The sequence below is a fragment of the Vitis riparia genome, chromosome 7 (assembly GCF_004353265.1).
Source record: "Vitis riparia cultivar Riparia Gloire de Montpellier isolate 1030 chromosome 7, EGFV_Vit.rip_1.0, whole genome shotgun sequence".
NCBI classification, from domain to species: Eukaryota; Viridiplantae; Streptophyta; class Magnoliopsida; order Vitales; family Vitaceae; genus Vitis; species Vitis riparia.
Window position 1 is genome coordinate 5109058 of NC_048437.1, and position 24573 is coordinate 5133630.

The 24573-nt window shown below is 33.7% G+C and overlaps 3 protein-coding genes across 13 annotated transcripts; 2 read left to right on the plus strand and 1 right to left on the minus strand.

Moving 5' to 3' along the window:
- Positions 1 to 2576: 2576 nt before the first annotated feature.
- On the plus strand, positions 2577 to 13699 carry LOC117918394. Of its 9 annotated transcripts, none has more exons than XM_034835021.1 (9): positions 2577 to 2909; positions 3872 to 4762; positions 5628 to 5713; positions 6540 to 6680; positions 7056 to 8690; positions 9220 to 9342; positions 12186 to 12409; positions 12654 to 13048; positions 13145 to 13699. In XM_034835021.1, exons 1-5 carry the CDS (start codon positions 2601 to 2603, stop codon positions 7198 to 7200), a joined length of 1572 nt encoding a protein of 523 aa, XP_034690912.1. In that variant the 5' UTR covers positions 2577 to 2600; the 3' UTR covers positions 7201 to 8690; positions 9220 to 9342; positions 12186 to 12409; positions 12654 to 13048; positions 13145 to 13699. The 9 variants fall into 9 exon arrangements, with proteins under 9 accessions (XP_034690912.1, XP_034690911.1, XP_034690908.1 ...); XM_034835020.1 differs by having other exon boundaries at positions 13151 to 13699; XM_034835017.1 differs by having other exon boundaries at positions 7056 to 7250; positions 7418 to 8690; positions 12654 to 13699.
- LOC117918396 (protein CONSERVED IN THE GREEN LINEAGE AND DIATOMS 27, chloroplastic) lies at positions 8206 to 12961 on the minus strand. 2 transcript variants are annotated; one of them, XM_034835023.1, is made up of 7 exons: positions 12727 to 12961; positions 12236 to 12388; positions 11160 to 11237; positions 10171 to 10266; positions 8953 to 8988; positions 8564 to 8745; positions 8206 to 8469 (listed from the first exon to the last, which is right to left on the minus strand). In XM_034835023.1, the coding sequence occupies exons 1-7, from the start codon at positions 12946 to 12948 to the stop codon at positions 8307 to 8309; spliced, it is 930 nt and encodes a 309-aa protein (XP_034690914.1). In that variant the 5' UTR covers positions 12949 to 12961; the 3' UTR covers positions 8206 to 8306. The 2 variants fall into 2 exon arrangements, with proteins under 2 accessions (XP_034690914.1, XP_034690916.1); XM_034835025.1 differs by lacking the exon at positions 11160 to 11237.
- A 2122-nt stretch (positions 13700 to 15821) lies between the features above and the next one.
- LOC117917875 (probable prolyl 4-hydroxylase 9) lies at positions 15822 to 24001 on the plus strand. 2 transcript variants are annotated; one of them, XM_034834329.1, is made up of 8 exons: positions 15822 to 16043; positions 16143 to 16250; positions 16960 to 17117; positions 18570 to 18672; positions 20837 to 20932; positions 22366 to 22431; positions 22518 to 22637; positions 23303 to 23471. In XM_034834329.1, the coding sequence occupies exons 1-8, from the start codon at positions 15924 to 15926 to the stop codon at positions 23339 to 23341; spliced, it is 810 nt and encodes a 269-aa protein (XP_034690220.1). In that variant the 5' UTR covers positions 15822 to 15923; the 3' UTR covers positions 23342 to 23471. The 2 variants fall into 2 exon arrangements, with proteins under 2 accessions (XP_034690220.1, XP_034690219.1); XM_034834328.1 differs by lacking the exon at positions 23303 to 23471 and adding an exon at positions 23683 to 24001 and having other exon boundaries at positions 15826 to 16043.
- The last annotated feature ends 572 nt before the right edge of the window (positions 24002 to 24573 follow it).

Genomic DNA, 24573 nt, shown 5'->3' on the forward strand with positions numbered 1-24573 from the left:
AACCGTCAAAAACTGCCCAAAAACTTTTTCACTAAATATATATATATATATAATCTTTATCTCTTTCCCGTTCTCTAACTCTTGCATTTTATAAAAAAAAAAAAAAAAAAAAAAAACAAAGAGAACTTCGAAAAGAAAAGTTCTTTGAAAACTAGGTGGTTCCCGATTTGATTGCAGTTCCATTCAACATTTGAGCTGAAAATTTGAATAGTAAAACAATTTTATTGGATCTTAGATATTTTTTTTTTAAAGGTAATCCAAAGTTTTATTTTTAACACACAAAAAAAAGGAAAAATGTAATGGAAAAGGAATATAGAGCATTTTGTTGAAGTAATGCTTGGTCACTTGTTACACCACTACAAAATAAAAAATAAAACTAAAAATCATAGAATGTAAATGAGTGTTTTAAGGTGCAAAGAAATTCAGATGGGCTAATCTAAAGATATAAAGCAATATTCGTGACCAAAAGCTTTCATTGAGTTCTAGATTTGATTTTAGTGATCATTTACTCTAGCATTCAAGTTAAAAACTATAAGACTCATACTCTCCATTATTCTTTCTAAAAAATGGGGAATGATGCAATTAAACTTTAATAATGTCTTTCTCAACCGTGTTTGAAAGAAGGAAATCTTCGTAGATCAACCTTCAAGATTTATTAATCATAATACTTCTTATTTGGCTTGCAAACTACATAAAGCTTTATATAACTTCAATAAAGACTCAAATGTGTGGTTTGAAAGGCTTAATGAAGTACCAACTAATTTAGGCTTAAAATCCTCTAAATAGACATCACTTTATTGACAAGACGTGGGTGCAAATTTGATTTTTATACTCATTTATGTGGATGGTGTGATCATTACTAACAGTTCTTCACACAATTAGGAACTAATCAAGAAACTAAATGCATCTTTAACTCTAAAGAATCTTAGTAAACTCCATTATTTTTTGGGAATAAAAATGATCAAATATAGATCAAGTAATGATTTTTTCATTAAGTATACTAGAGATTTACTTCAAAGGATAAAAATGGATAAAAGTGAAGTCTTTACCCACTCTTATGGCTAGTGGGATACAACTTTCAACTTTTATAGGTGATGCTTTTGATAATCCTAAGCTCTATAAAAGTATTGCAAGTCCTTATAATATATAAAAATTACTCGAATTGAAATCACTGTTGCAATGAATCAGGCCTTTCAATTTATGCAATGTCCCTTAAACCATATAAGAAGTCTATAGAACACATACTTTGCCACTTAAAGTGAACCATTGAAATTGGTCAACAATTCAAACAAGTTAAGTACTTCAATTTTGAAGTTTTTTTTTTTCTTTTCATTTATTAATAAATGTTTTATTTAATGCATATTGGACATCTAACCTAGATGACAAAAAATATGCATTAAATATATATTTAGATATTTTATCTTAGTCCAAATCTAATAATTTGGAATGTAAAAAGATACAACACATTTTCCAGATCATCAATTGAAATAGAGTATAAGAGTTTAGCAAATGTGAAAGTCATATAGGTCCAATATCTTCTACATGCATCGAAGATATTCTTGCTTGGAACTCCAATTCTATAATGTGATAAGCTTAGTTCAATAACATTAGCCTAAATCCATTTTTTCATGGAGACACTAAGCACATGGAATTAGAAATGCATTTTGCATGTGAGAAAGTTTTAAAAATGCTTTTGACCATCCAAGATGTTCATGTAATTGATCAAGTTATAGACGTCTTAACTAATATTCTTCTAGTTACAAGGTTTTAGTTGTTAAGAGACAAATTCAGTTTTGCTAAACCTTCATCGAGTTTAAGCTTTATGCCAACATTGGATTTGACATTATATTCAATATTGAAATGCCCATTTTATGATTCTCGGTTTTGTATACTACATTGGATTTAATATTGGATGTGGTATTGACTTGCATCTGATGTCACACATGATATCCAGTTCGCTATTGGTTTGCACCTTAGGCTTATTATGAGTTTGCTATCATTATCTTGTTATGTCAATTTCAATATCAAATTTAATATCGGTTCTTATATGTTATCGGATATGATATTGGATTTTGGAAGCCATTAGCAATTGTTCTTTGAGCTATCATCGTTTTTTATGTGTTTAATATTTGATTTGACATTAGTTTGGTTTGATGTACCATCTAATATAAGATTGATATCAACTATTTCCCTTGCTTGGTATCAATTTGAGCAATATTTTATCATTTCCCCTTGTTGCAATTTACAAGTTTTCTATTGGCCTTTTAATCACAATTTTTCATTGCCTGGATCGATTTTTGAAACTATTTTCATTGTAAAATTCTTCGAAAAATCTAAGGTTCCTTTATCGTTGAATCTTGGATGTCATTCATGATATCCATTTGTGTATTTCACACGCTTTATTCTAGACTAACATCCACCATGTCTTGTTACTATTTATTATCGTTTTTGGGCCTAAATGGTACGTTGGTTCAAGTTGGTGACATAAACAAGCCCAGGCCCAAATTCATCGACGAATCGAGTCTTGGGCCTGGCTCAAATTTACAGCTCTACGTATATTAGTCTGTAGCCTCATTTCCTGTATTTCCGCAATCGGAAAAATGGCCATCCTCGCCGGACTTCATCACCGCCGGCCAATCCTGTCAAATTCAGTACAAGAGAATCGCAAGACCACTGTATGCTATCTCTTCTCCTCACGTCCGAGTTGTAGAATTCACTGGTTCAGTAGCAGTACCGAGTTCGGCGGAGAAAACGCATACGACCTCTTAGGGGTTTCAGAAAGCAGCTCATTCGACGAAATCAAAGCTTCGTTTAGGAAATTGGCTAAAGAGACTCACCCGGACCTCGCGCATTCAAATAACGATTCCACTGCTTCACAGCGATTCATTCAAATCCGGGCAGCTTATGAGGTATTGTATTCATAAATTAATCATCAAAGAAATGAATGTCCAAGAAACGAATGTATTACTAGCTTGTGCTGTTGATTGTTGATTTATGATTATGCATTTGTCTTTTGCTTTATCAGTGACTGTTTTATATGAACGTAGATTGAATTATGAAATTGATTTGATCATTAGATTTCAAATGACTTAAAGAATGTATGAAGACATCATATGTTAATGGTATGGATTAATCCTCTGAGGATCAGGTTTACTTTGTGAGGAAGAATTGTATTTTTGAGGTAGAAATGGAGATTAATGTCTTTGTTTTGATGTATGGCGAAGAATTATCCGGTATGAATCCACATTCCACGCACTGACGTGTACGCACACCAGCGGACACAGAGAGAATAAAATTATTAGCTATCACATTATTTGAAACTGGAGGGCTGAACTTGCAAAAGCTACATGAAAGTAGCAGCACCTCCTTATACGAGTCTTGTTGAATCAATATGAATCCAGATTCCATAATAACAAACGAGAACAAAATTACTAGAAACGTCCTTTTTATTGGTAGAGCTAGGATGTTTTGAATATCTGGTTCTGTGCATCTGTTTGTATTTAGAGGGCTGATTAGCATTCCTTGCATCAGTGAGTTCCTCAAATTCAGACAGTTCTGGCGTCCATTCTTCCTGTGATGTGATTATAATCGAAAGTTTTAGTTTTAATGTGGAGTGTTAAAAAGGGATTTTGATGCGTACTTTCTACTCCTTTGTGCTCATGACTTGTGCATCTGCCTGGGAGAATAACTTGATAATTTTGCTTGATATCATTTTAACTGGAGAATATTTTGAATACTTTTAAAATTGAAAAAAGGACATATCGAACCATATGCATGTATGATCGAGGGTACTTGTAATGCTTAGTGTCATGGCATGCTTTTAATTTACAGGGGATCCTGACTTCAAAGTGTAACTAATAATGGATTGCAGATTCTTTCAGATACTGAGAAAAGGGCCCATTATGACAGGGATCTATTATCTCAGAGAAGGCTAGTGCAGAAATATTCTAGACAGGGTTCAACTTTATATACATATGAATCCCATATTATGAAGAGGCAGATGGAAGTTGTTGAATGGTTGAAGTGGTACAGGTTTGCCACAAATGAGATATTGTCTAAGAAGAAGGTGATAGCTGGATCAGGCTATTTTGATGTACTTGAAGGGGAATTTTATTCAGCCATTCATGCAGCATATTATGGCCCTTTAATTGAGTCTATGGACCTTCTTCCTGACCGTTTCGAAGCTGAGGAGAGGTCTGAATATGAAACTCCTGAGGTGCTGCACCTGGTTTCAGGGCGTGATCTTTTTGGGATGGTATGCATTGTCAAAAAAATTCCTGAATTATCTCATGCCTGCAATGAAAAGTTGACTTCTTTTGCATCTTTGGGTTTGGATATGCATCAATTTGTTGGGGATGCAAGCATCAGCATGAATTCTGATGCGGCAGATGACACAGGAACTTCTCAGATGCAAGCCAAAAATATTAAATATCATACATCGGATGCATACAAAGATTTAGAATTGCATGTATCTGGGAAGGTGGTTGCTGTAGCCACTAGAATCCCTCCTAAAAGTTACAATGATGGAATACAAAATGAAGATTCTCAAGATCAGATACAAGTTTTCCTTAGCTCAGATGAAGGCTTAATGCAAGTTAGCCATGGGATTTCTAAGGATTCCCTTCTGGGTGGTGCAGTTGGATTGCGGATTCCATTGGGGACAATAATTGGGCTAGGAACCAACCCAGAAGAAGGGTCCTGTTTCGTCTATGATAGTGGCGGTACAAAAACCCATGCGATTATAAAACACAGAACATTGATGGTTTGTATAAATGGACCTTATTTTTCTATCCTTGTCAGATTTTATCATGTATTATTCACTTTACTGTTGGTCTATGTTTCATGAGAAAACAAAGACTGGTTTTGGTTCTAGATAATTGTGACTGACTTTCAAAAATCTGCATGGTGCATTTTGCCAAGACCCACTCAATGTGGTAGTGTGACATGATTCTCCGCAAACATAACTGGGTTTACTGGATGTTAAAGATCAGACCTTCTTGTTTCTTTTTCCTCTATAGCTTATGATGGACACAAATACTTGGGGTTTTGACCTTATTTGTAGCTACAGTGATTGCATCAACAAAATAACTCAGCATGCATTAATGTTGAATTTAGCTGCTCGTTGTATCTTTGGATAATGCACATTGCAAAGAACCATTTACAAGCAACTGATTTGGGATTTGGAAAATGTGAGTTGTTGGAATTTCTGTTTGCTGCTTTCTATCATGGTGCATAGAAAATTGCTTGGAGTAATATTAACCATTCATAAGTTGTGATCACATTCATGTAAATATTTAGCAAGCATGCATTACCATTACTTTAGGTGTTTCTTGCTCTTTCTTTCTTTATAACTTCCTTTCAGTCTTTTTCCTGATTTTCCATATATGTCTTGATAATTGATTTTTTGCTAAATTTATTACTGGCATGGTGAAATTTTACTCTAATTTATCTAGAGCTAGATGTGTATTTAAAAGTTTGTGTTCCTTAGTGATGATTTAATTGTCATTCATCAGTGTCTACTTCATGTGGCTGTAACTATACTTTTTTCTGGGTGCTCTACAATTGGGTGGATCATTGTAATTTAGAATTTTAGAGCATTTGTGTATGTCTTTTAAAATTTGTCTCAGGTAAAGCACATGCACTGGTATCAGGTTGGAGATGAGGTTTCTGTCTGTGAGTGTAGATGCAGTAGAGCACGTTTACCACCCAGCAAGTAAGTTGTGTCATTCTTGCATATTCATATTGGATGAGTAATGAGCTAATTTAAAGTATCCAACTGTTTAGCATTGGACAAATGAATTGAGTATTTCCTTTTTGTTGTGTTGAATTCATGTTCAGGGATAATAGACTGGAGGATTCATGCCAATTGATACCTGATATAATTTTTCTTGTTTGATTGGGCATCTCATGACACTGTTGTTATTTGCAAAAGTGTATGATTGTATGGTTCTCCCTTCATTTCACAAGCATGTTATGCACTTATCACAGCCAATCTTCTCATTCCTTAAGCATTTATTTGCCTTGCCATTTTCTTATCACTGGCCAGCAACTTCTCCTAAGACATTACGAGTACATGCACTCTTCCATTTTTATCAATTCAGATAAACATTTGTTCTTTTATTAATACCACTTAATTGGTTCTTTTATTTTCAATTATTTTTAAAATGGTGTTAATATTGATTCTAGTGAAATGGCTTAGTTTATGGGCTGGTGCATATGGTCGTGCACTGAGTCTTTGTCTTTATACACTTTAGATTCTTTTGTCAGCAGGTATCTAAATGAAATACACACCAAGATTTGATTGAGTTATGACTATAAGCAGTCTAGAGCTTCCTTATTATATCCATTAATGAGAAATATGAGATTGAGATCAGAAGAAATATAATCAACCATGTTCTCAAGATAAGATTGTATACATGTAATTCGTTATCTCTACGTCTCATGTGTTACTTATAGGCATTCCATGCTATCACATGGTTCACCCCCAATTTAAATTTTTTTTACCTGTGTACTTAACTCTTTTTAAATTCCTTAAACAGATATTGGCTGTTTGAGCCTCGCTGTGGAATGCATGATATTGGTGGTTGGTATGTTGAAACTTTTGGCAAAGATAAGAAAGGATGGACAATCCCTTCCCAAAGATATTGGGATGGATTTGATGCACATGAACAATATCAAAAGTAAGTCCTTTATGTAGTAGCTAAGGGCAATCTTAAGCCTTTTCATATTTTACAGCTTCTCATCCTTTGCATGATTAACTGCTTACTGAGGTCAGAAAATGTTTTTGCTATTTCTGGTCTAGAAGTGCCACATTGGAATCAGTTTTGATCCTGGTAGAACTAAAACAAAATTCCGCATGTGTCATAGTATATTCTAATATCTGGTTATTTGAATTTTATTTCTATGCTCTTAATTTTTGCAAATGACTAAAGATGTCTTCTACCCTGGTGGGTCTACACCATACCATTGCTTTATTTTTGGAAATGAACATTCCTGTGTTTATTTTCTCTATTCTTGTCATTGGAATGCACTTCATTTATTTAAATTGTCTGCAGGAGGGTCCATCCAGCGATGTATTTGCTTGCTCTTGCATATAGAACTCTAGATCTTGAAGATGCCAGAAGAAGGAAAAGGACAGTTAGGAATATTGTGGAAGGCAAACTGTTTAGAATTCTCAGTTGGTGCAAGAAAATGATTTAGGGAGGAATAATTTGGACCTTTGCACCATAAAGCTTCAGTTCTCTAGCATGGTAAAATTCCTTTTTTTTCTGAGATCATATGACTAGCTGTTGCTTTTGTTTTACCATCTTAATAATAAAGTTCATATTAAGCTGAGTAGCATCACCAACAACTTTGACAAAGTAGTTTGATATTTTGCTATAAGATTCATTAAAGTGATCCTTGGAATATAATTCAGTAACTTGTATGCTGCACTCTGGATTCATGAAGCTTACCCTTTGTATATATATGGCGACATGCTTGGTCAGTTCTGTCTACTTCTTTTTCCAAGGAGATGATACCTGTGGAATTTGAACTCTGTTGAGGATGATATTAAAGAGAGGAGTAGATGCTATCTTTTGATCATGAGGAGCAACCGGATTATGCTTTGAAAATTCTTTTCTTAATATCCTTTTTTTGTGGGTAAAGTTGTACATAGATGTAGGTTCTATTCATTTAATCAATTTAATTGATTGGTTAGGCTCTTGCTAAAGGAGGGAAGTTATTTTTTGCGTCCCCTCTTTCTGGATGTGCCTTTGTGTTGCCTGTTGTATTTGCTCTGTGTATTTTGGTATGCTGTTCATTTGACGCTTATTATAAAATCTCATTATTTTCCTATATATATATATATAAAGAGAGTATAATATGCTCTGACAATTCATCTGGTTACTTCTGTTGTCGGATGGTGGCTAATGCAAGAGGAGAACTGGTGATATTTTGACCTGCTGTTGATAAATTAGGTTCATTCTCTATGGTTTCACATGTTTGCTGTCTGTATCTCTATATAACAAGCTGCTGAGCCCATAAGAATCCTTGGCCTTTTTTCTTTACATTAATTACTTTTGATGTATATGTGTTTTTTCTGGTTACGAATCCCCTTATTATTTTATTTATATGCTCCAAAATTTCTTCATTATATACTCATTTACACTCCCCTTGCGTTTCTGACTCATTAAATAATCTGGGTGGTTGGTTTCACCAAAATAATGAGATCAAACTTTGACCATGAACTTTATTGTCAATGCAGATTACATAGCGTATTGATAATCTGAATGTTAAATGACCAGTCTCTCCATTTTTCTGTCATATCATTTTAGTAGATCATCCCATTTGCAATACTGGCCACCAGCTAATGCACGATAGAACCTATCTCTGCAGTAGACTGGCCTTCCATCAGCAGCCTCAGCAGCAGCAGCTGCTAATTCATCATCTGCCATAACCTCCGCAGGCAATCTTAACAGCTCTTCTTTTCTAGAACAATTTAGAATCAAGTCGAAGAGATAAATGAGAAGTAGAATAAATACTGCTGAGCAAAGATTTTAAACCTCTATTTGTCTATTCATACCTTATATTGAACTTTGTGCTGATATTTGAAGTTGGAACATTTGACAGGGTCTCTTTTGTGGCAAAACTGGTTCTGAGGAAATCCTCCACTGGTGTAGCAAAGATAAATAGTGTCACTGCTGTAACAAGTAACACTCCTGTCCCAACTAGTGTTTGTTTCAGCAATTTGATGACTGGTTTAACCTAGATGTACAATATTTTCTGTAAGATTTTCATTTTTGGTAAAGAGGTTCATAATTTTAGGCCACATCGATCTTTAATGCCTTGTAAAATATGAAAAGACAGCATAAAGCAAATATGTACTTGGCTTGGCATATAACACTTCCTGGGGCATAGATTATTTCTTTATAACAACATTGCAAAATGGATATATTGTTCATTCGTTATTACCTTATAAGAGCCCAACAGTCTATCACGAGCCAGGACCTAGAGACAAGAAAAATACAAGTTATCAATAAAAGAACCTAAGCAATAGAGCAATATCTGTGTCTCTGAGTCTGCTAAGCATAATAGAGGATTGTGTTACATCTTCCTAATTGTACTGCATCATTTCATCTGTCTTGGACTTTCAATTATTAGGTTATGGTAAATGGCCATAAGTAGAATTCTAATGTTATGGTCACACTACCAGCCAGTCGCTAATTCTAACTGTTTTAGCCTGTGTAGATATCAGTTAAAGCTTAGACACTTGAGTGTGCCTACAATTACACTCAAAGTTGTTGATGCCCCTTTTAATTGGTTGAATTGATATGAAGCGGTCACATGATTGCGTCTATGCAGGTATCCCCAAAACCTATATTGCTTTTCATCTACTGGTAGTTTGATCACTCATTGAGTAAGGCTCCTCATTCATAATGTAAACATGAATAAACTTTTAAATAAAAAAAACCCTTTTTCCATGGCCCTATACCTTATCTTTTTTCGAAATATTTATTTTATGAATTCCTCTCTTTGTGAAGCTAGTTGGTCCTTCAACACTTTCTGCCTAAAATATTCATCTCCATAGTGAAGTGCATGACTTAAGCTCTGACATTCCTCATGATTGAGTTGGACCTAAAAAGTGTAGGATAATTGCATGCCAGTCTTTTCTGCTTCTGCTTGATATTCATTATTCTTCTTGTCATCATTCTAAGAACTTCATGGACCCCAAATTATGCTTAATTTGAAAGATGTGAAGGATGATGATATTCCACAATTTTAACTGCAATACTGTAACTGTCATACTTATGAGAAGCAATGGCAATAATATCAATCTAAACAATATTGTTGAGCTCTATTCCAATATACAGTTCCTGTATATGAATCCTACCTTTTCCATTTAATCCTGTCCAGGTTACCCTTTTGTACAAGACTTGAACCAAATTTATGGGCAATCAGAGGAAGAAACTCTGAGGAGGGTTGATGAACCCAGTTTTTTGTGTCATATTTTACGAATTCATTCTTGTTAAAGTCCGACCTAAATTTTCTGTGGCAAATAATCGTCCATGTTCTAGGTAACATAACCTAGAATAATAGAGCAGTTTGCTTTGTGTTCCTGTTCCACCAACTCATCCCCCCATCCCAACAAAAAAGTATATAAATAAAAAAAGAATAATAAGGGCCACCAACCTCAGGCGGTTTTACCCACATTTGTCCATCATACCATCCACTCTCTTCATAAGGTATCACTGCTGATAAAAGTCTATCACCAACATAACTCCATCCCTTCAATAAGAAATATACATGCAGTTAAATAGTTTTCATAACAAAACTGTGAATTAAGAAAATTATTTTATTAAACATCAAGCATGCCAATGACTGGGAATCATGTTCGAATTTTTTTTTTCAATAGATAAACATGTAGCAGATATAAGGAAGTTTGTTGCTCTTGTTGTATACTCTTTTAAATTGATACAGGGATTGTGCGTGTATGTTTTCCTTGGCTCTATGCCCAGATGGCATCATGCCAAGGATTTGTGTACAAGACTTTGATTTGAGTTTGTGATGTCTCCCTTCAAGGAGACTTTGAAGTGTGTTCATGTTTTCTTTACAATGATGGCCCCATTAACATTAAAGCAATTTGAATTCTATTTACACGATACATGTTTAACAAATTTTGGATTGAAAGCTGTTTTCTGAGAATTTGTTCCAAAAATATAGTAATGTTTTAGACAAATCTGAGGCATTTTCAAGTGTTTTTTGTAGAGGGTTTTAAGAAACAATTAGTAACATAGAGAATATGTTGAGAACTTTTGTATTCTACATAAGTGTATGATGCTTTCACTACAAATAGACTGAGAAAACTGTTTTTATTTTTTTATTTTTTTAATTTAAGTTCCCAAAAGGAATTTTGTTTCTAAAAACAGTTGAGAACTATTTTTAAGAATTATTCTCAAAAACTGATTTTTGAAAATTGTTTTCAAAAACATTTTCAAACAGACCTAAATTTCTTAAAGCAACTCTGCTTACAGTTATCATCATTGAAGCAGATCAGGCATTATGATGTTTTCTTGTATTAAATATGTTGTATATGTACAATTATTTTTCCGAACATGAGGTCTCTGTACAGATGCACTTGTATTTATGTAATAAAAACTACAATAATTTGGAGAGAGTACCAAATAAATCCTCAAGACAATTAATGAAACAAGGAAAAGAGTTCCTGTCCCTGCTGCTAGCACAAATCTTAAAGGTTCCTGCAAAGGTTGGAAAAAGAGATAATTAACTTGCTTAGTAGCTGAAAGAGATTTTGGCCTAAAAGAATATCTACCTAGTTTGCAATAGTAATATACCCATGTATGTTACTTTGCATCGCATTCTCACTTTTTTTTCTCCATCTTCCTTTTCTTGAGAAGCAAAATATTTGCTGTTTCTTCTGATAAAAAAAAAAAGTAATTACTGTGTCTGACTTTAGGTGGTACCAAATAAGAGTTTAGGCTTCATCTGGTGTTTAGGGAAAGATAGATCCAAGAAATGGTACTGTAAGCCTCATTTACTGTTGTGCTTGAAGCACTAGAATTTAGTTGTGTTAGCATAGGCATTAGTTATGTTTCATGGCAATTCTGCATTTTTTATAAACTGATTGAAGATAACATCTGTCATTTTGCATGAGGCTGAAAATACCAGCTACCATGTACCTCATGTTGTGCAATTTATATAATAATATTCTTCCTATCAAATTATAGCTGTTTGCCTTCTTGGATTTACATTATAAATTTCTAAAATTACATTGGTAAGTTGATACTCTAAGACCAAGGATTCATGGGTTTTGATATTGAGAATAAAAGCAGAGAAATGTCTCCTAGAATGGTACTCTGTATAGCTATGAGAAAAGATTGACTGTCTGCATACATTACCATATTCTATCAGGTACCTAGTTTACTGGATCACCGACTCCATAATTTTAGTCTAAGGCACTGAGGATTAGTTAATAATTCAATTTTTTATTTTAAATGAAATATAGTCATTGTTCGGTTGTACTATTTGGGCTAAGTATCTTCCCATTTATGTCTCTAGTTCTCAATTTTGAAAATGGGAAACATGGAGAAGGCCCTGCTCTTTCCTTTTCATGCTAAGTCAGCTGTTGATTGAATTTCTCTTTTCCAGATTTATAACCATGCATATGGAATTTGCTTTTCAACCAGATAAATTTTGTTGCAACATTTATTGAGAAGGGTCTTCAAATTCAACTTACCCTTGAAGGATTAAAGCTCGCAGCTGCAATTGGCACTCCAAGAACAGTGAAAGCTACCAACCAAAGGCCTCCAAGACGTATGAAGAAGGATCCTGGACTTAGTTCACCCCATGAATATAAAGGTCCATCTTTCAGAGATGAGTACTCATTCACCTACCAGAGAAGCTGATGATGGTAAGTATAAATCCATAATAGTGCACTGCATAAAAGACATGATTCACTTATTAACTTCTTGTTCCATCTCTTTTATTGTGTTCTTTTTATCAATTTTGCATATTCCAAGGAAGCCAATATGCTGTCCTGTAAAATATACCATAGATTCATATGATGATGTTTAAGTAGGTGGCAAAGCTATAAATTTATGATGTCACCTCTGAATTTTGAAAGCACAGTCCAGTGATTCTATCTCTCTCTGCAGGGACCATTGAAGCAAAAGACCTAAGCGATTGCAACTAACTAGTACAGAAAGCATTTGGTTAGTATGAACATACCGGCCTTTGCTCGAACGGGACCTCAATTTCCAAGCCAGGATCCCAGCTCCCACCAGGGATTCCGCTTGTGCCCCCATCTGTCTCATCTTTCAATGCCCTGATGGAAATCCCAAGTTTCCGACCTTTGTGATACTGAATGGTCCATGAGCTGAAGGTGCTGCTTCCAATCGTGACTTGTCTTACACTAGGGATTGGAGAACAGTAGACATTTAGCCTTAGCATTTATCTCCAGAATTTGGATCAAATTGGTGCAGACAGGCTGAAGATGATACTCAGTTGCTGAAACTGAAGCTGGAGGGTACCAGTGCTCTTGAGCTCCACGGTGATTTGCTTTTATTTTTGTTGTTTTTTCAGGGACCATGCATTATTTACGTGGACGAAAACAATTGACGCCCAATTTTTTGTTTAATATTTTGAGAAAAAGGATGCTGGATGGAGACCCAATTCCGCATTATTCACCAATAAAAAACTGCCATGTATGGGTGGTCCCATCACAGAGGTTATGAGTACGTGGATTCTACTGACGTGTTTTGTCCAGCACCGTCGATCTGATCGACTGACAGGTTTATAATGTGGATTATCCAAAATCCTTGAGGCTTTCCCTATAATATCGTGTGGAGTAGAAGGTGGGAGGGGAAGTTCTCGCTTGTGCAACGTGGCAGGTGTTCCTTGCACGCCCTACTCGTGTGTAGGTCTCAAGTTTCCACGAGATTGATGGACGTCGACTCTTGAAATTTTCTGGAGGGAACGCTCCTATGTTGAGTTTGGCGTGGCTTGTGAGTGTGAATTGCTATGCCAGTCGATGTGCTAATGGTTTGACTATGAAGTGCTTTGTTTTTACTTACTATTATTGTGGCCAGTTTTTCTTGTAAGGGATTAGACGGGCCACTCTGCTCCGAGAAAAGTGGCTAAAAATTGAGCAATTATTTTCAATACTTGGAAGTGAACTCGGCTCATATTTTTTTAATTGAAACTCAATTTGGGTTGAGCTAGAGGTAAGATTAGAACAACTCAGCCAACATAATTTAATATTTTTAGATTTTTATATAAGTTTATTTTTAGCCTTTTGTTGTTGTCTATTTACTATTTAAATTTTTATATAAATATATATATATATATATATATATATATATATATATATATATATATATATGAAATTATGCAACTTCATCAATTTGATGAATTTGAATATAATTGAATTAATTTAAATTCAATTCAAATCATAAAAATGAGGTTGAATTAGACTTAAAGTAAGCACCTCAAGTTATAAGTGGGATGAAGTTGGGTTTGAATTGATTGTTTCATAGCTTAAGTTGAGTTCAGCTAACCATCAACTAGATCGATCTACTTAAATTATAGTTTTACTTAGAGTGATATATTAATCAGTTCTTTTTATATTAATAATATTATTTAAAAATTTTAAAGCACTTAACTGGGCTTTCTAAAAGGTTGGAACATTGCATGAACCTAGGCTTAAGTGTAACTCTCTTGGAGATCCAAATAGTTTTGAGCATCTTGGAGAGCTAAATGACTTTCCCATTTGATGAATGAGGCATCCATCACCAACTCTACTACATGGACATATTCTCCCCTCAATGTGATGCAAAATTATACTTTAATGTGATACTGTCAAATTACATGCTAAAATATAAGAGATGAATCGAAATATTTTTCTTAAGGACAAGTGCTATTCATAATGAGGTTGCATTAAAATCACCGACAAGGTTGATTATGATGAACCTAAATTGATTGAGTATCAAATAAAAAATAAGATGGAAAATTGAAATTTAACCCAATACTTTTCCCACTTTGATAGAATATGAATTGGAGTCCAATAAAAGAAGGACAAGCCTTCCCCACATCATGCTCTAAGTGTATCAATGACTTGAACCATTATAGTAATTTCATATGAAACCAATAAGCATTCATCTTCACGGTAGACCACCATAATTTAGGTGGCCTATTCCATTTAGGGGCTGAGTTGTTGCATTCACCGTTTCCTTATTTAATTTTGTTTACTAAAAAAAGATTAATTAATTAAAAAAGATAAAATGATCTTAAATTTATAAATTTTAATACCTTTTATGTTTGAATTTGAAAAATAATTTATTTTTGATATAAATGTTTTTTAATATTTTAATTATTTCCTTAAAAAATATATTTTTATAAGAAAAAATAAAGATAACTTTAGACCCAAAAAAAAGCTAAGGATTAAATTTGATCTTTTTAATCAAATAGCCAAAAAAAACTTGATATAAAAATTTTAAATAGTCTTTGTTTAACAGACCCGACCTTTTAGTTCGGTGTTCCATTTTTCCTCCCCTCCCTTCTCGTCCTCTCACGGCTTTTATTCACGAAAACAGTAGAGAGGGTCAGCGTTTGGGTGGTCTGAAACGGCACTGAAGTTCAGTGGGCCAAAAGTCACAACACCCTGCGCTCAGTAGTCGCATACTCTGAACTGATTTGATTGGAAATATGACTGAGCATCTCACTCAGCTCATCCCATATTTGACGACAAAACACTCCAACTCGTACATCCTCTAGCCTTTACTGCAACTTCCACTTTATATGTCGGGTATTGGAGGCCACCTGAAAAGACAATACTGGATTCCAGCTTGAGAGATATCCTAAATTTTCTCCAGCTTCTTTGCCATGATTCCTCAGTTCCATTTACCTTCTGATGGAAAAAGGAAAAAGCATTGATTACTACTACTCAATTTTTAGATTTAAATAATTTCTTCTTGATCATTTACTTTAATAAAATTTGAACTTTATTTAAGAATATTTTAGCAAGTGATATAACCATACCAAATGAAGACAAAAGTCATTTTTTAATTTTAAAAAATATTTTTTTAATTTTATTAAATATCTTATTTATTTTAAAAAAAAAACATTTGTTAAGAATACATGCGTTTTTAAAAGCACTGAAAGTCACTCTACCCATTGATTATGGGTCCAAATTTTTTGTCATTATAGCGTACACTAAATGCACATAGTGAAATCCGTGAATTTATTTAAAATCTGCCAAAATCCGATTGTGTGGATTTGTGGGATTTGGTAAAATTAATAGCTGACCCACAGAAAACTCCCGCCGTGTGCCACTCCACGTAATGATTTAAACATCAGACACAGGCACTTCATCACCCGACCAGGCCTTCCCCGAGACCAGAGACAGAATAACAGTACTGTTGCAGCAAATGAAGAGCAAAGCGAAAGGCAAGTGGAGATTCGGCACCAAGCTAAGGTTACCGATGGTCTTCCTTTTCTGTTTATTCTTCTTCCTCGCCGGATTATTCGGCTCTGGTCTGCTCCCTCAGGTTTTCTCTCGTATCGCTCTCTCTATCTTCGTTCGCTTCTGCCTTCTGAATTTTTTCTTTTTATTATTCTTGTTATGAATTCTTCAATTTTCTTTTCAGGAGTTTTCTAGCTCTGAACCGAGACGGTTGATCAGAGAGGAGAGAGATTATGATCCCTTGGCTCATGGAGAGAGCGGAGAGGACTCGGTTACTTCCATCCCTTTTCAGGTGCTTTGCTTGTCTGTTTAGTTTGGAGTTGAATCGGTTCTTTTTATGCTTGGATCAACAAAAAAACCGAGTGAAATAATTGCCTAGTTACCTGAAAAGACATTTTTATCTTTGCTAATATTGTTTAGTAACCAGTAAGGCGTCTTGAAGGAAATTTGATTATGTCGTTAACTTTCAGTTATGAATTCAAGTGAAATGGAAAATGGAAGTATTTGACTGGTTTGTTCATTCGTTGAGTTAACCCGTTCCTCTATAGGTCAGAATCGTCAGATGTTATTCCGCCTGGCCGCCTTGTTCTCATACAGTCATACTTAATAAGATTCATACACTTAAGATATAAGGAAAGAGTTTCCCTGTTAGTGTGAGGGTGTATTTGAAGCAACTTCAAAGAATAATGACTTTTCTCAAAGTTCAGGGATAATTGAAAGTTGAAACAGAGGAGTGTGGCAAAAACTTAAGATGAAAGGATATTACAATTGAACCGACAACATTCCTTATTGGTTAAAACTAAAGGCATGTGTTCAGAATACTTTCTTTGATATTTGATAAGTATTAAGGATGCAGATCTAATCAAGAATTAATACGTGTTCCTCATAAAATCGACCAACCATAGAAAGATTAAGACTGTTTTCATACATACTCTATTTTATTACAATCAATGTGCTTTTCCCAACATATTTATTGCGGACCTTCTAACTTTCTGATGCAGGTCTTGAGTTGGAGACCACGTGCCCTGTATTTTCCTAATTTTGCAACTTCAGAACAATGCCAGAGCATAATCAACATGGCCAAGTCTAACCTTACGCCATCAACGGTTGCTTTGAGAGTGGGAGAGATACGGGGAAACACTGAAGGAATTAGGACAAGGTATGTTTTATCTCACTTTATTGTCACTGTTCCTAATCACTTATGAGACTATTGGTTAGTTAATGCTAGTTAGTTGAGTTAAATTAGAGATGGAGATTGTTTATCTTTTTAAATTAATTGGTTACTGGAAAAGAAGGTTGATTGCATTGAGGTTCTAACCGGTTGTGTGCATACTTGACGGCTTGGAGTTTGCAATTATAATACACATTGAACATGATTTTTCTGTGTCCCTGCTATACTGTTTTTGTCAAATATAATATAGCATTCAGAAGCAAGTATATCTTTATCCATGTTCCTGACATGGCATTTATTGTATGAATGGCTGTACTTTTAGTTATCTTTTCATTCAAGTGAGAGGCTACAGCTTTTGAGTTTTTTTATTTTTATTTTTTCCTTCAGTGTTCTCATGTGGTATCAATATGCATGTATATCATGCGGGTGCAGATATCTTGATTTTATATCATTCAGTTTCATCTTTTAGTTTGTTTTAAAGGAAATTGTATTCCAGTTTCCATAAGTTCTCATGCACTTTCAATATCTTTTGGGGATCCTTTATTGAGCACCAATTCTATGTGTCTGCAGTAGACAACCCTTTTTTTTTTGGTTTGGATAAATATGCATCAGTGATGCTTAAACTTTGAACTAAGGAAATTTTAGCCACATAATGAATGGAATGTTCGAGGACAGGGGATTGCAGATTATGTAATGGCACAAAGGGCAAGGATAAGGCCCTAGTGAGGAATATGAAGATGCAAATGTGGACTGTGGATAATCAGTTGAAAAAGTGTTTGCTGGTGAAGAAAATAAAAGTGAAAATTATGTTGAACACTCAATGGCTCAGATAGTAGACAGTGAGTTTTACTGATTATTCTTTGAAGTTGAAGTGGCATGCAGAAACTTTTGGACAGTCTTGTGATATTGGAATCTAAAATGAGTTGGGACTGTCCCTGGAATGGGCATTAATGTGCGGTAGACAGATTACATCTCCTAAACTAGTAACCATATAAATAACTTCCCGTGCAAGTTTCTTTTCCACTTAAATTAACAAAAGTATTGCTTTCCCTATGATGGACCAGATATTCATTTCATATTTTTCGTTTATTTTTTATTTTTTTTTCAAATTCTTAGCCTTAAAGTAAATGTATTTTATCTCATCCATGTGCAGTATTGGCCACCAAATTTACTGTTCTTTTTTTTTTTTTTTAGTACGTGCTGATTGGAAAATGTTTGTTTCAGTCTTCCATAGGGTAATATAGTTTTTATTTATTTATTTATTTATTATTTTTTATATATGTATATTTCTCACATCATAATTTTTTTGTTTCATATGCAATAGTTAATGGCTATCACAGTACTGCTGTTTTTAATTTATGAACAAATTTTTACAAGGCACATATTGGTTGTCTTTTATAACCCATAGATTCATTGCTATACTTTTTTTTTTGGAATCAGTTCTGGTGTGTTTATTAGTGCATCTGAAGACAAAACTGGGATATTGGATCTGATAGAGCAAAAAATCGCAAGGGTCATAATGATTCCAAGGATTCATGGGGAGGTATTTCTGTCATGTTAAACTTTATCATGTTTGTTATCACCTATTTTGGCGGTCAATATCGAGCATGTTGAGTTACCGACTTTTCTAAATGCTAAAACCCCCCTCACGTGTAGCCCATACCTGCTTTGGGAGGCACAGACAGTAATGACACCTCCAATTAACCAAAACTCTGATACTATGTTGAGTTACCAACTTTCCTAAAAGCTTAAACTATTAGGATTTGGGCCTCCAATACATATCACGCTCCAACAAAGCACATAGGTATTCTTGTTCTTACAACTTTAAAATCTGCCAATTCCATTAATCTGTGAGTGTTTTCATTTGTTTTGTTTACAAAAATGCACCATGATTGTATGAGTTCATCATTGCTGTCAAAACTTCAACACATCCAAATTTGGCAGCTCACTAACCAAAAAAACATTTTATATACACCACTAATACACGAAACACAGGTAAGGGAGTTCAGGTGGAATAAGGCTCAGTGCAATTCACAGAGGCTACTGGAAGCCAGCTGGGAAACCTGGTTGTCTGCCTTTTGTCTGTCACTTCCTCTTCAAAACAGCTTCTTTCATAGTGTTCAAATTTATTATTAATGTCTGTTTCTCAACAAAAGCTAGGAATTATAGAAAAGGTCTTTTGCTATCTATGGGAACATTACTTAGTGAATAAAATTGATTGATGGTTTTAACATCACATCTCTTATTATATGATTTTTAGCTATATGGCATGTGTTGAACACCTCTTAGATTTAAAAATGATCATAGATACTCAATAATCTGAACTTACAGAATAACATAGTAGAAGCCTCTTTCTAGACCTTGTTCTGATTCAGTTCTTATTTTAAACTCATTTATAGATTAAACCCAAGGAGAACTGCCTGAATTGGCTAGGTCAAGTTCCCCCTTTTGAGTTTGTTGGTAAGACCTGTTGCATAAAGAGGCAAATGCCTCACCACCAGGTCAAATCCTTCTAATCAAAATATGACATAGAATCAATTTAATTACTTGTTGAAATAATACAGGTAAAAGTATAACAAGGTGGTAATTTTTAAAATAATATAATGATAGAATATACAACTGCTAAAATTTTGATAAAATTAAATAATTTTTTTTTATGTCAGTTTCAAATATGTCTTTTTAACAGTTAAATAATAGTACAATCAGACACATCATTAAATTTACGGTATTAAATAGAAAACTACAATTTTTTCTTTTATTATTAATATTAAATTCATAAACTTAAGTTAAATGTAAAATAAAAACTCAATGAAAAATTAGTACAAAAATAAAGTATGATAATCATAAACCAACTGATAAAAATACTTTTATAATTATTTAGTTTTAGCTGAAATAACACACACAAAAAAAGGAACCTTACCTACCTAAAAGACTGATAAATAAAGGAGCAATAATGTTTAAGATAAATCATCTTTTAATTTTAAAATTATTTATATATATTTTTAATTCTTATCATTATTTTAAATTTAAATAATATATATATATATATATATATATATATATATATATATATATATTATTTATGATGTACGACACCATTATTCAACCACAATTGAACTATGGTTTGACTAGTGAATCGTGACTCGGTAACCTTTTTGGTTTAGTCACCAGTCTAGTTTTGAAAACATTGGTGAGACCAACTGGAACTTTTGAGGAGTTACTGTGGTTTCTTTGCAGTGATGAAAAGGTTCTTGACTGATGTTGTGTACCATGTGGTAAGTGTTGGTGGAGGCAATTTGGCTTGGGGGCAAATTGTTTGGTGTAATTGGAAATCATGATAACAGTTAGAAATATGATGTAATATTGTATGGTGGCTGTAACAATTTCTATTGTCTTCACCATGGTAGAAATTTCTGCATGTCTGTCTTTACAAACATAATGCATAAACAAAAATGTCACAGTTTATGCTTTTCAAATTTTCCTTATTTTTCAATGACATTGGTGTATTTTTTCTTAAACAATTATAATCATCAATTACTGTTCTTCTTTCAAAGCATTCCAGAATTTTTTTTCAATTTTCTTGTTTCTTTGCTGAACAATTATTGGATGCACCTCTTTCTTTGTTGTTTTCATTGAATTAGTTAACTTCTCATTTCAGGGAAATTCTAAAATTATCTCATTAATACTAGGATATTACCATGTTTCAGGCATTTAACGTTTTGCGCTATGAGATTGGGCAGAGGTATAATTCTCATTACGATGCATTTGATCCTGCTGAATATGGCCCACAAAAGAGCCACAGGGTACATGCTGTACAGAAATATATACTTTCATTTCAACATAAAGTTTCCTAGTAGTTGGATTTGTGTTCTACATGGCATACAAGCATACAGAGTTTCATTTTCAACACATAGTATCCTAGTGGTTGGATTTGTGTTCTTCATAGCATACATGCATACAAAAACAAGCACATTCTCTCCAATGGCAACAAAAATGATTTTTTCAGGACCTATGAGAAGTCATATTAGTGCCTATTACATGCCACAGATAGTTGATCATAGTTCTTTCAAATTTACATTCATCATTAAGTATATATTGAGATGTTGGCATTACATATGGCTTAATCCGTTGGCCTGGGCTGGTTAATTGCTGGTAGGTGAACCTGCCTCTTTTACAGGTTAGTCAATGGTCTGGTTTACATTGGTTCTGACCATTTGTTGAATTACAATTGACTTGTTTAAATAAAACAATGACCAAAATTCATTACTTTTCCTGTTCTCATGGTAGCCAACCAGTTTTAAGATTAATTTATTGGTAAATTTACATCTCCATAGTTCCTGTTCTCTGTGAAGTTCAAAAATGAATAAATTTCTTATGCCATTGAGTGATTCTATAGTGAAGTGCTAGTTTCTTTTTTAAAATTTATGTGCCACTTGTTCAGACTATTCTATAGGATTTATATTTATAATTCCCATTATGATGCATTCGATCCCATTGAATATGGCCCACAAAATAGCCACAACGTACATGCTGCATAGAAATATATAATTTCATTGTAACATATAGTTTCCAGTTGTTGATGTGGATTCTATGTAGCATAAATGCATAAAAAGACAAGCACATTTATCTCCTATGACAATAAAGATGATCTACCCCAATTTTGACTATGAGAATTCATGTTCACACCAATTACATGCTCTGAAGGCACAAAGACAGTCGATGAAATTGCTTCTCTCTTCAAATTTAGATTTATTATTAAGTATTTATAGTGATGTTTCTGTTATGGCTTAATCCATCAACCTGGGCCAGTTGATCATGGGAAGGTGGACTGACCACTTTTACAAGTTAGTTAATGGTCTGGTTTACATTGGTTCTGACCATTCCTTAAGTTATGGTTCAAAATTACCTTGCATACTTTTCCTGCCCTTTTGGTAGCCAACTAGTTTTAAATTGAATGTATTGGAAGAGGTTTTCAGCTCCAAGTTCCAATTCTTGATGTTCGGAAAAGAACAAGTTTCTTTTGCCATTGAGGTGTTCTTTTGTGAAGCTGTAGTTTTTTTTTTTTAAGATTTTTGCATGCCACTTATTCAGACTATTATGTAGGATGTCTTTTTGTAGAAAACTCTAAAGCTGTTATGATAGTTTTCAATTTTTTGTATTATAATTCTTGATACTTTGCTAAGGAGTCAAAGATTACTCAAATATTGTAATGTTGTACTTGATCAACCTAATACAGATTGCTACATTCTTGGTGTATTTGTCTGATGTTGAAGAAGGTGGGGAAACCATGTTCCCATTTGAGGTAAGGATCAGAACCCCTGTTTGTTTCCCTGCATTTGTTGAATTTTCAAATCAACTTTTGTCACTCATCCTAGGCCTTGATTTCAGAATGGCTTGAACATGGATAAAGACTACGATTTCCAAAGGTGTATTGGTTTGAAAGTAAAGCCACACCAAGGGGATGGACTTCTATTCTACTCAATGTTCCCAAATGGTACTATTGATCCCGTGAGTATTTCTTCTTGTCATCCTCATCAACATCACACAATCATAACTTTTTATTGACAAGGAGGTTTTTTCATTGTAATTCAAAGGAAAAATCCCTTTGTTCAAAACTCTACATCAGTTCACATACACGTACATGAGTGCTTGTGTGCATGGTTCCTCAAACTCTTAAGCCTGAATATTCATTTTTGAGATTGAATGCAACTGCTTCATATAAAAATGTTGAGTGAGACCTTTAGTAGTTACTGGGATTTTATACTATATTCTCACAAATTTTCTGAGCAGAGTACAAGCTCTAGAAACTTCTTCCCCAAGAGCTAATAACATCGTGAAGCTCATTAGGATCCTCAAAAGGCACTTCTTCTTCTGTTTATTTATATTTATTTATTTTGAACTTTTTCCTTCCGCAAAAGCTAACATGGTTGCATAGAGGCTGGTCAAGAATGGATTTTGACCCAGTTTGTCTGGATGAGGATGCAGTGCCCTTTCATACGGAAAGGTTCCCACAAATTAGGGAATGAGCCATTAATACTTTAATAAGCACAGAAGCGCATAGTTAGGAGGACTACCAGATGTTTTGGGCATGGAACTATCCCTTAGGATTACCTTAACATCTTACATTTTTTGGGGGATAAGTTATTTTAATTTTTTCCATTATTGTTTGATAGTTTCCAGGAGTGATATATGCAAGGATGCAAGCACAATGATTGTTAGTCACATCGTAATGTAACAGTACCAGCTGGTGGGTTAGATGGAGTGAATTCCACTGAACCACATGTGTCACCAGAGCCAGCATTCCCTTTAGGATTGCACAAAATCTACATATTTATTTTATTATATAAGCATATTTTTACTGTATTGTGAATCTGTGATATTAGATTCAAGGGAAAAGCAATACTTGATCAGTTTAGTGTTTTCCGACCACAATGTCATAGCATGGCGCCATGGTTTAAGGCAGTGCTGGACGTCTCCATTTGCACAAGTTCAGTTTTCTCCATGGTTGATTTTGTTGGCTTCTGACTGACAGCATTGATTGGGTGCTTTACAGACATCACTTCATGGGAGCTGTCCGGTAATCAAAGGGGAGAAATGGGTGGCGACAAAGTGGATCAGGGATCAAGAACAAGATGACTAAATATTTATTTCTCCAACCAATGAGCTTCAAAAATTTTGGTTTGCTCCCGGCATTTTGCATCTGTCTCTTGCCATTGGAGTCTCACAAAAAAAAGGGGTGGGTGGGTAATTCTTCATAGTAATTTGTTATTTCCATGTGGAGTCACAAAATAATGTCTTATGAAACAGTAGGATGCAATTATCCTTTTAGAAGTTGCATTTACGTCAGCTCAATCACAGCTAAAATGATTGAACTTGGTGAACTCTTTTATCAAACCTTAAGACCCAGGAAGGAAATTGACTTGGTTTTACCAATAGAGGTCTTAAGACTAAAACCAAAGAATGAAAATATGGGTAATTATGGATATATAAAAGATAAATATATCAGTGGTTATTTTGACATAAAATATCGTTGATGTAAAAATTAATAAAAATTTTAAAAATATTAAGAAAAATATTAAAAAATTATATAAAAAGTAAAAATAGATATTTTAAAGTTATTATTTTTTAAAAAATTAATTAGTTAAATATATATATATATATATATATATATATATATATGTAATTTGTCATATTTAATAATAATATACTCTACATGGATAAAAAAAATATAAATTTTATAAATATATAAGTTGTATTATAGATTATTTTATAATATTATTATGATAATATGTTTAATTTTAAAATATATTTAATATTAAAATTGTGATCCATTTTAATTTAAATGTATCAATGATATTAAATAAATAATAATATATATATATATAATTTTTTTAATGTTTATATTCATTATATTTAATAAATATATAGATTATATAAAAAAGAC

What these genes read in the sequence shown, in the direction of transcription:
- LOC117918394 (XM_034835014.1), top strand. Translation starts at nt 2,601, where the DNA reads ATGGCCATCCTCGCCGGACTTCATCACCGCCGGCCAATCCTGTCAAAT. An exon ending in AAATCCGGGCAGCTTATGAG is followed by an intron (nt 2,910 to 3,871) that starts GTATTGTATTCA and finishes AATGGATTGCAG; the next exon opens with ATTCTTTCAGATACTGAGAA. An exon ending in TAAAACACAGAACATTGATG is followed by an intron (nt 4,763 to 5,627) that starts GTTTGTATAAAT and finishes AATTTGTCTCAG; the next exon opens with GTAAAGCACATGCACTGGTA.
- LOC117917875 (XM_034834328.1), top strand. Translation starts at nt 15,924, where the DNA reads ATGAAGAGCAAAGCGAAAGGCAAGTGGAGATTCGGCACCAAGCTAAGG. An exon ending in AAACCATGTTCCCATTTGAG is followed by an intron (nt 22,432 to 22,517) that starts GTAAGGATCAGA and finishes CCTTGATTTCAG; the next exon opens with AATGGCTTGAACATGGATAA. An exon ending in CAAATGGTACTATTGATCCC is followed by an intron (nt 22,638 to 23,682) that starts GTGAGTATTTCT and finishes GGTGCTTTACAG; the next exon opens with ACATCACTTCATGGGAGCTG.
- LOC117918396 (XM_034835023.1), bottom strand. Translation starts at nt 12,948, where the DNA reads ATGCTAAGGCTAAATGTCTACTGTTCTCCAATCCCTAGTGTAAGACAA. An exon ending in TGTGGGTAAAACCGCCTGAG is followed by an intron (nt 8,989 to 10,170) that starts GTTGGTGGCCCT and finishes TCTTGTCTCTAG; the next exon opens with GTCCTGGCTCGTGATAGACT. An exon ending in AGCACAAAGTTCAATATAAG is followed by an intron (nt 8,470 to 8,563) that starts GTATGAATAGAC and finishes AAATTGTTCTAG; the next exon opens with AAAAGAAGAGCTGTTAAGAT.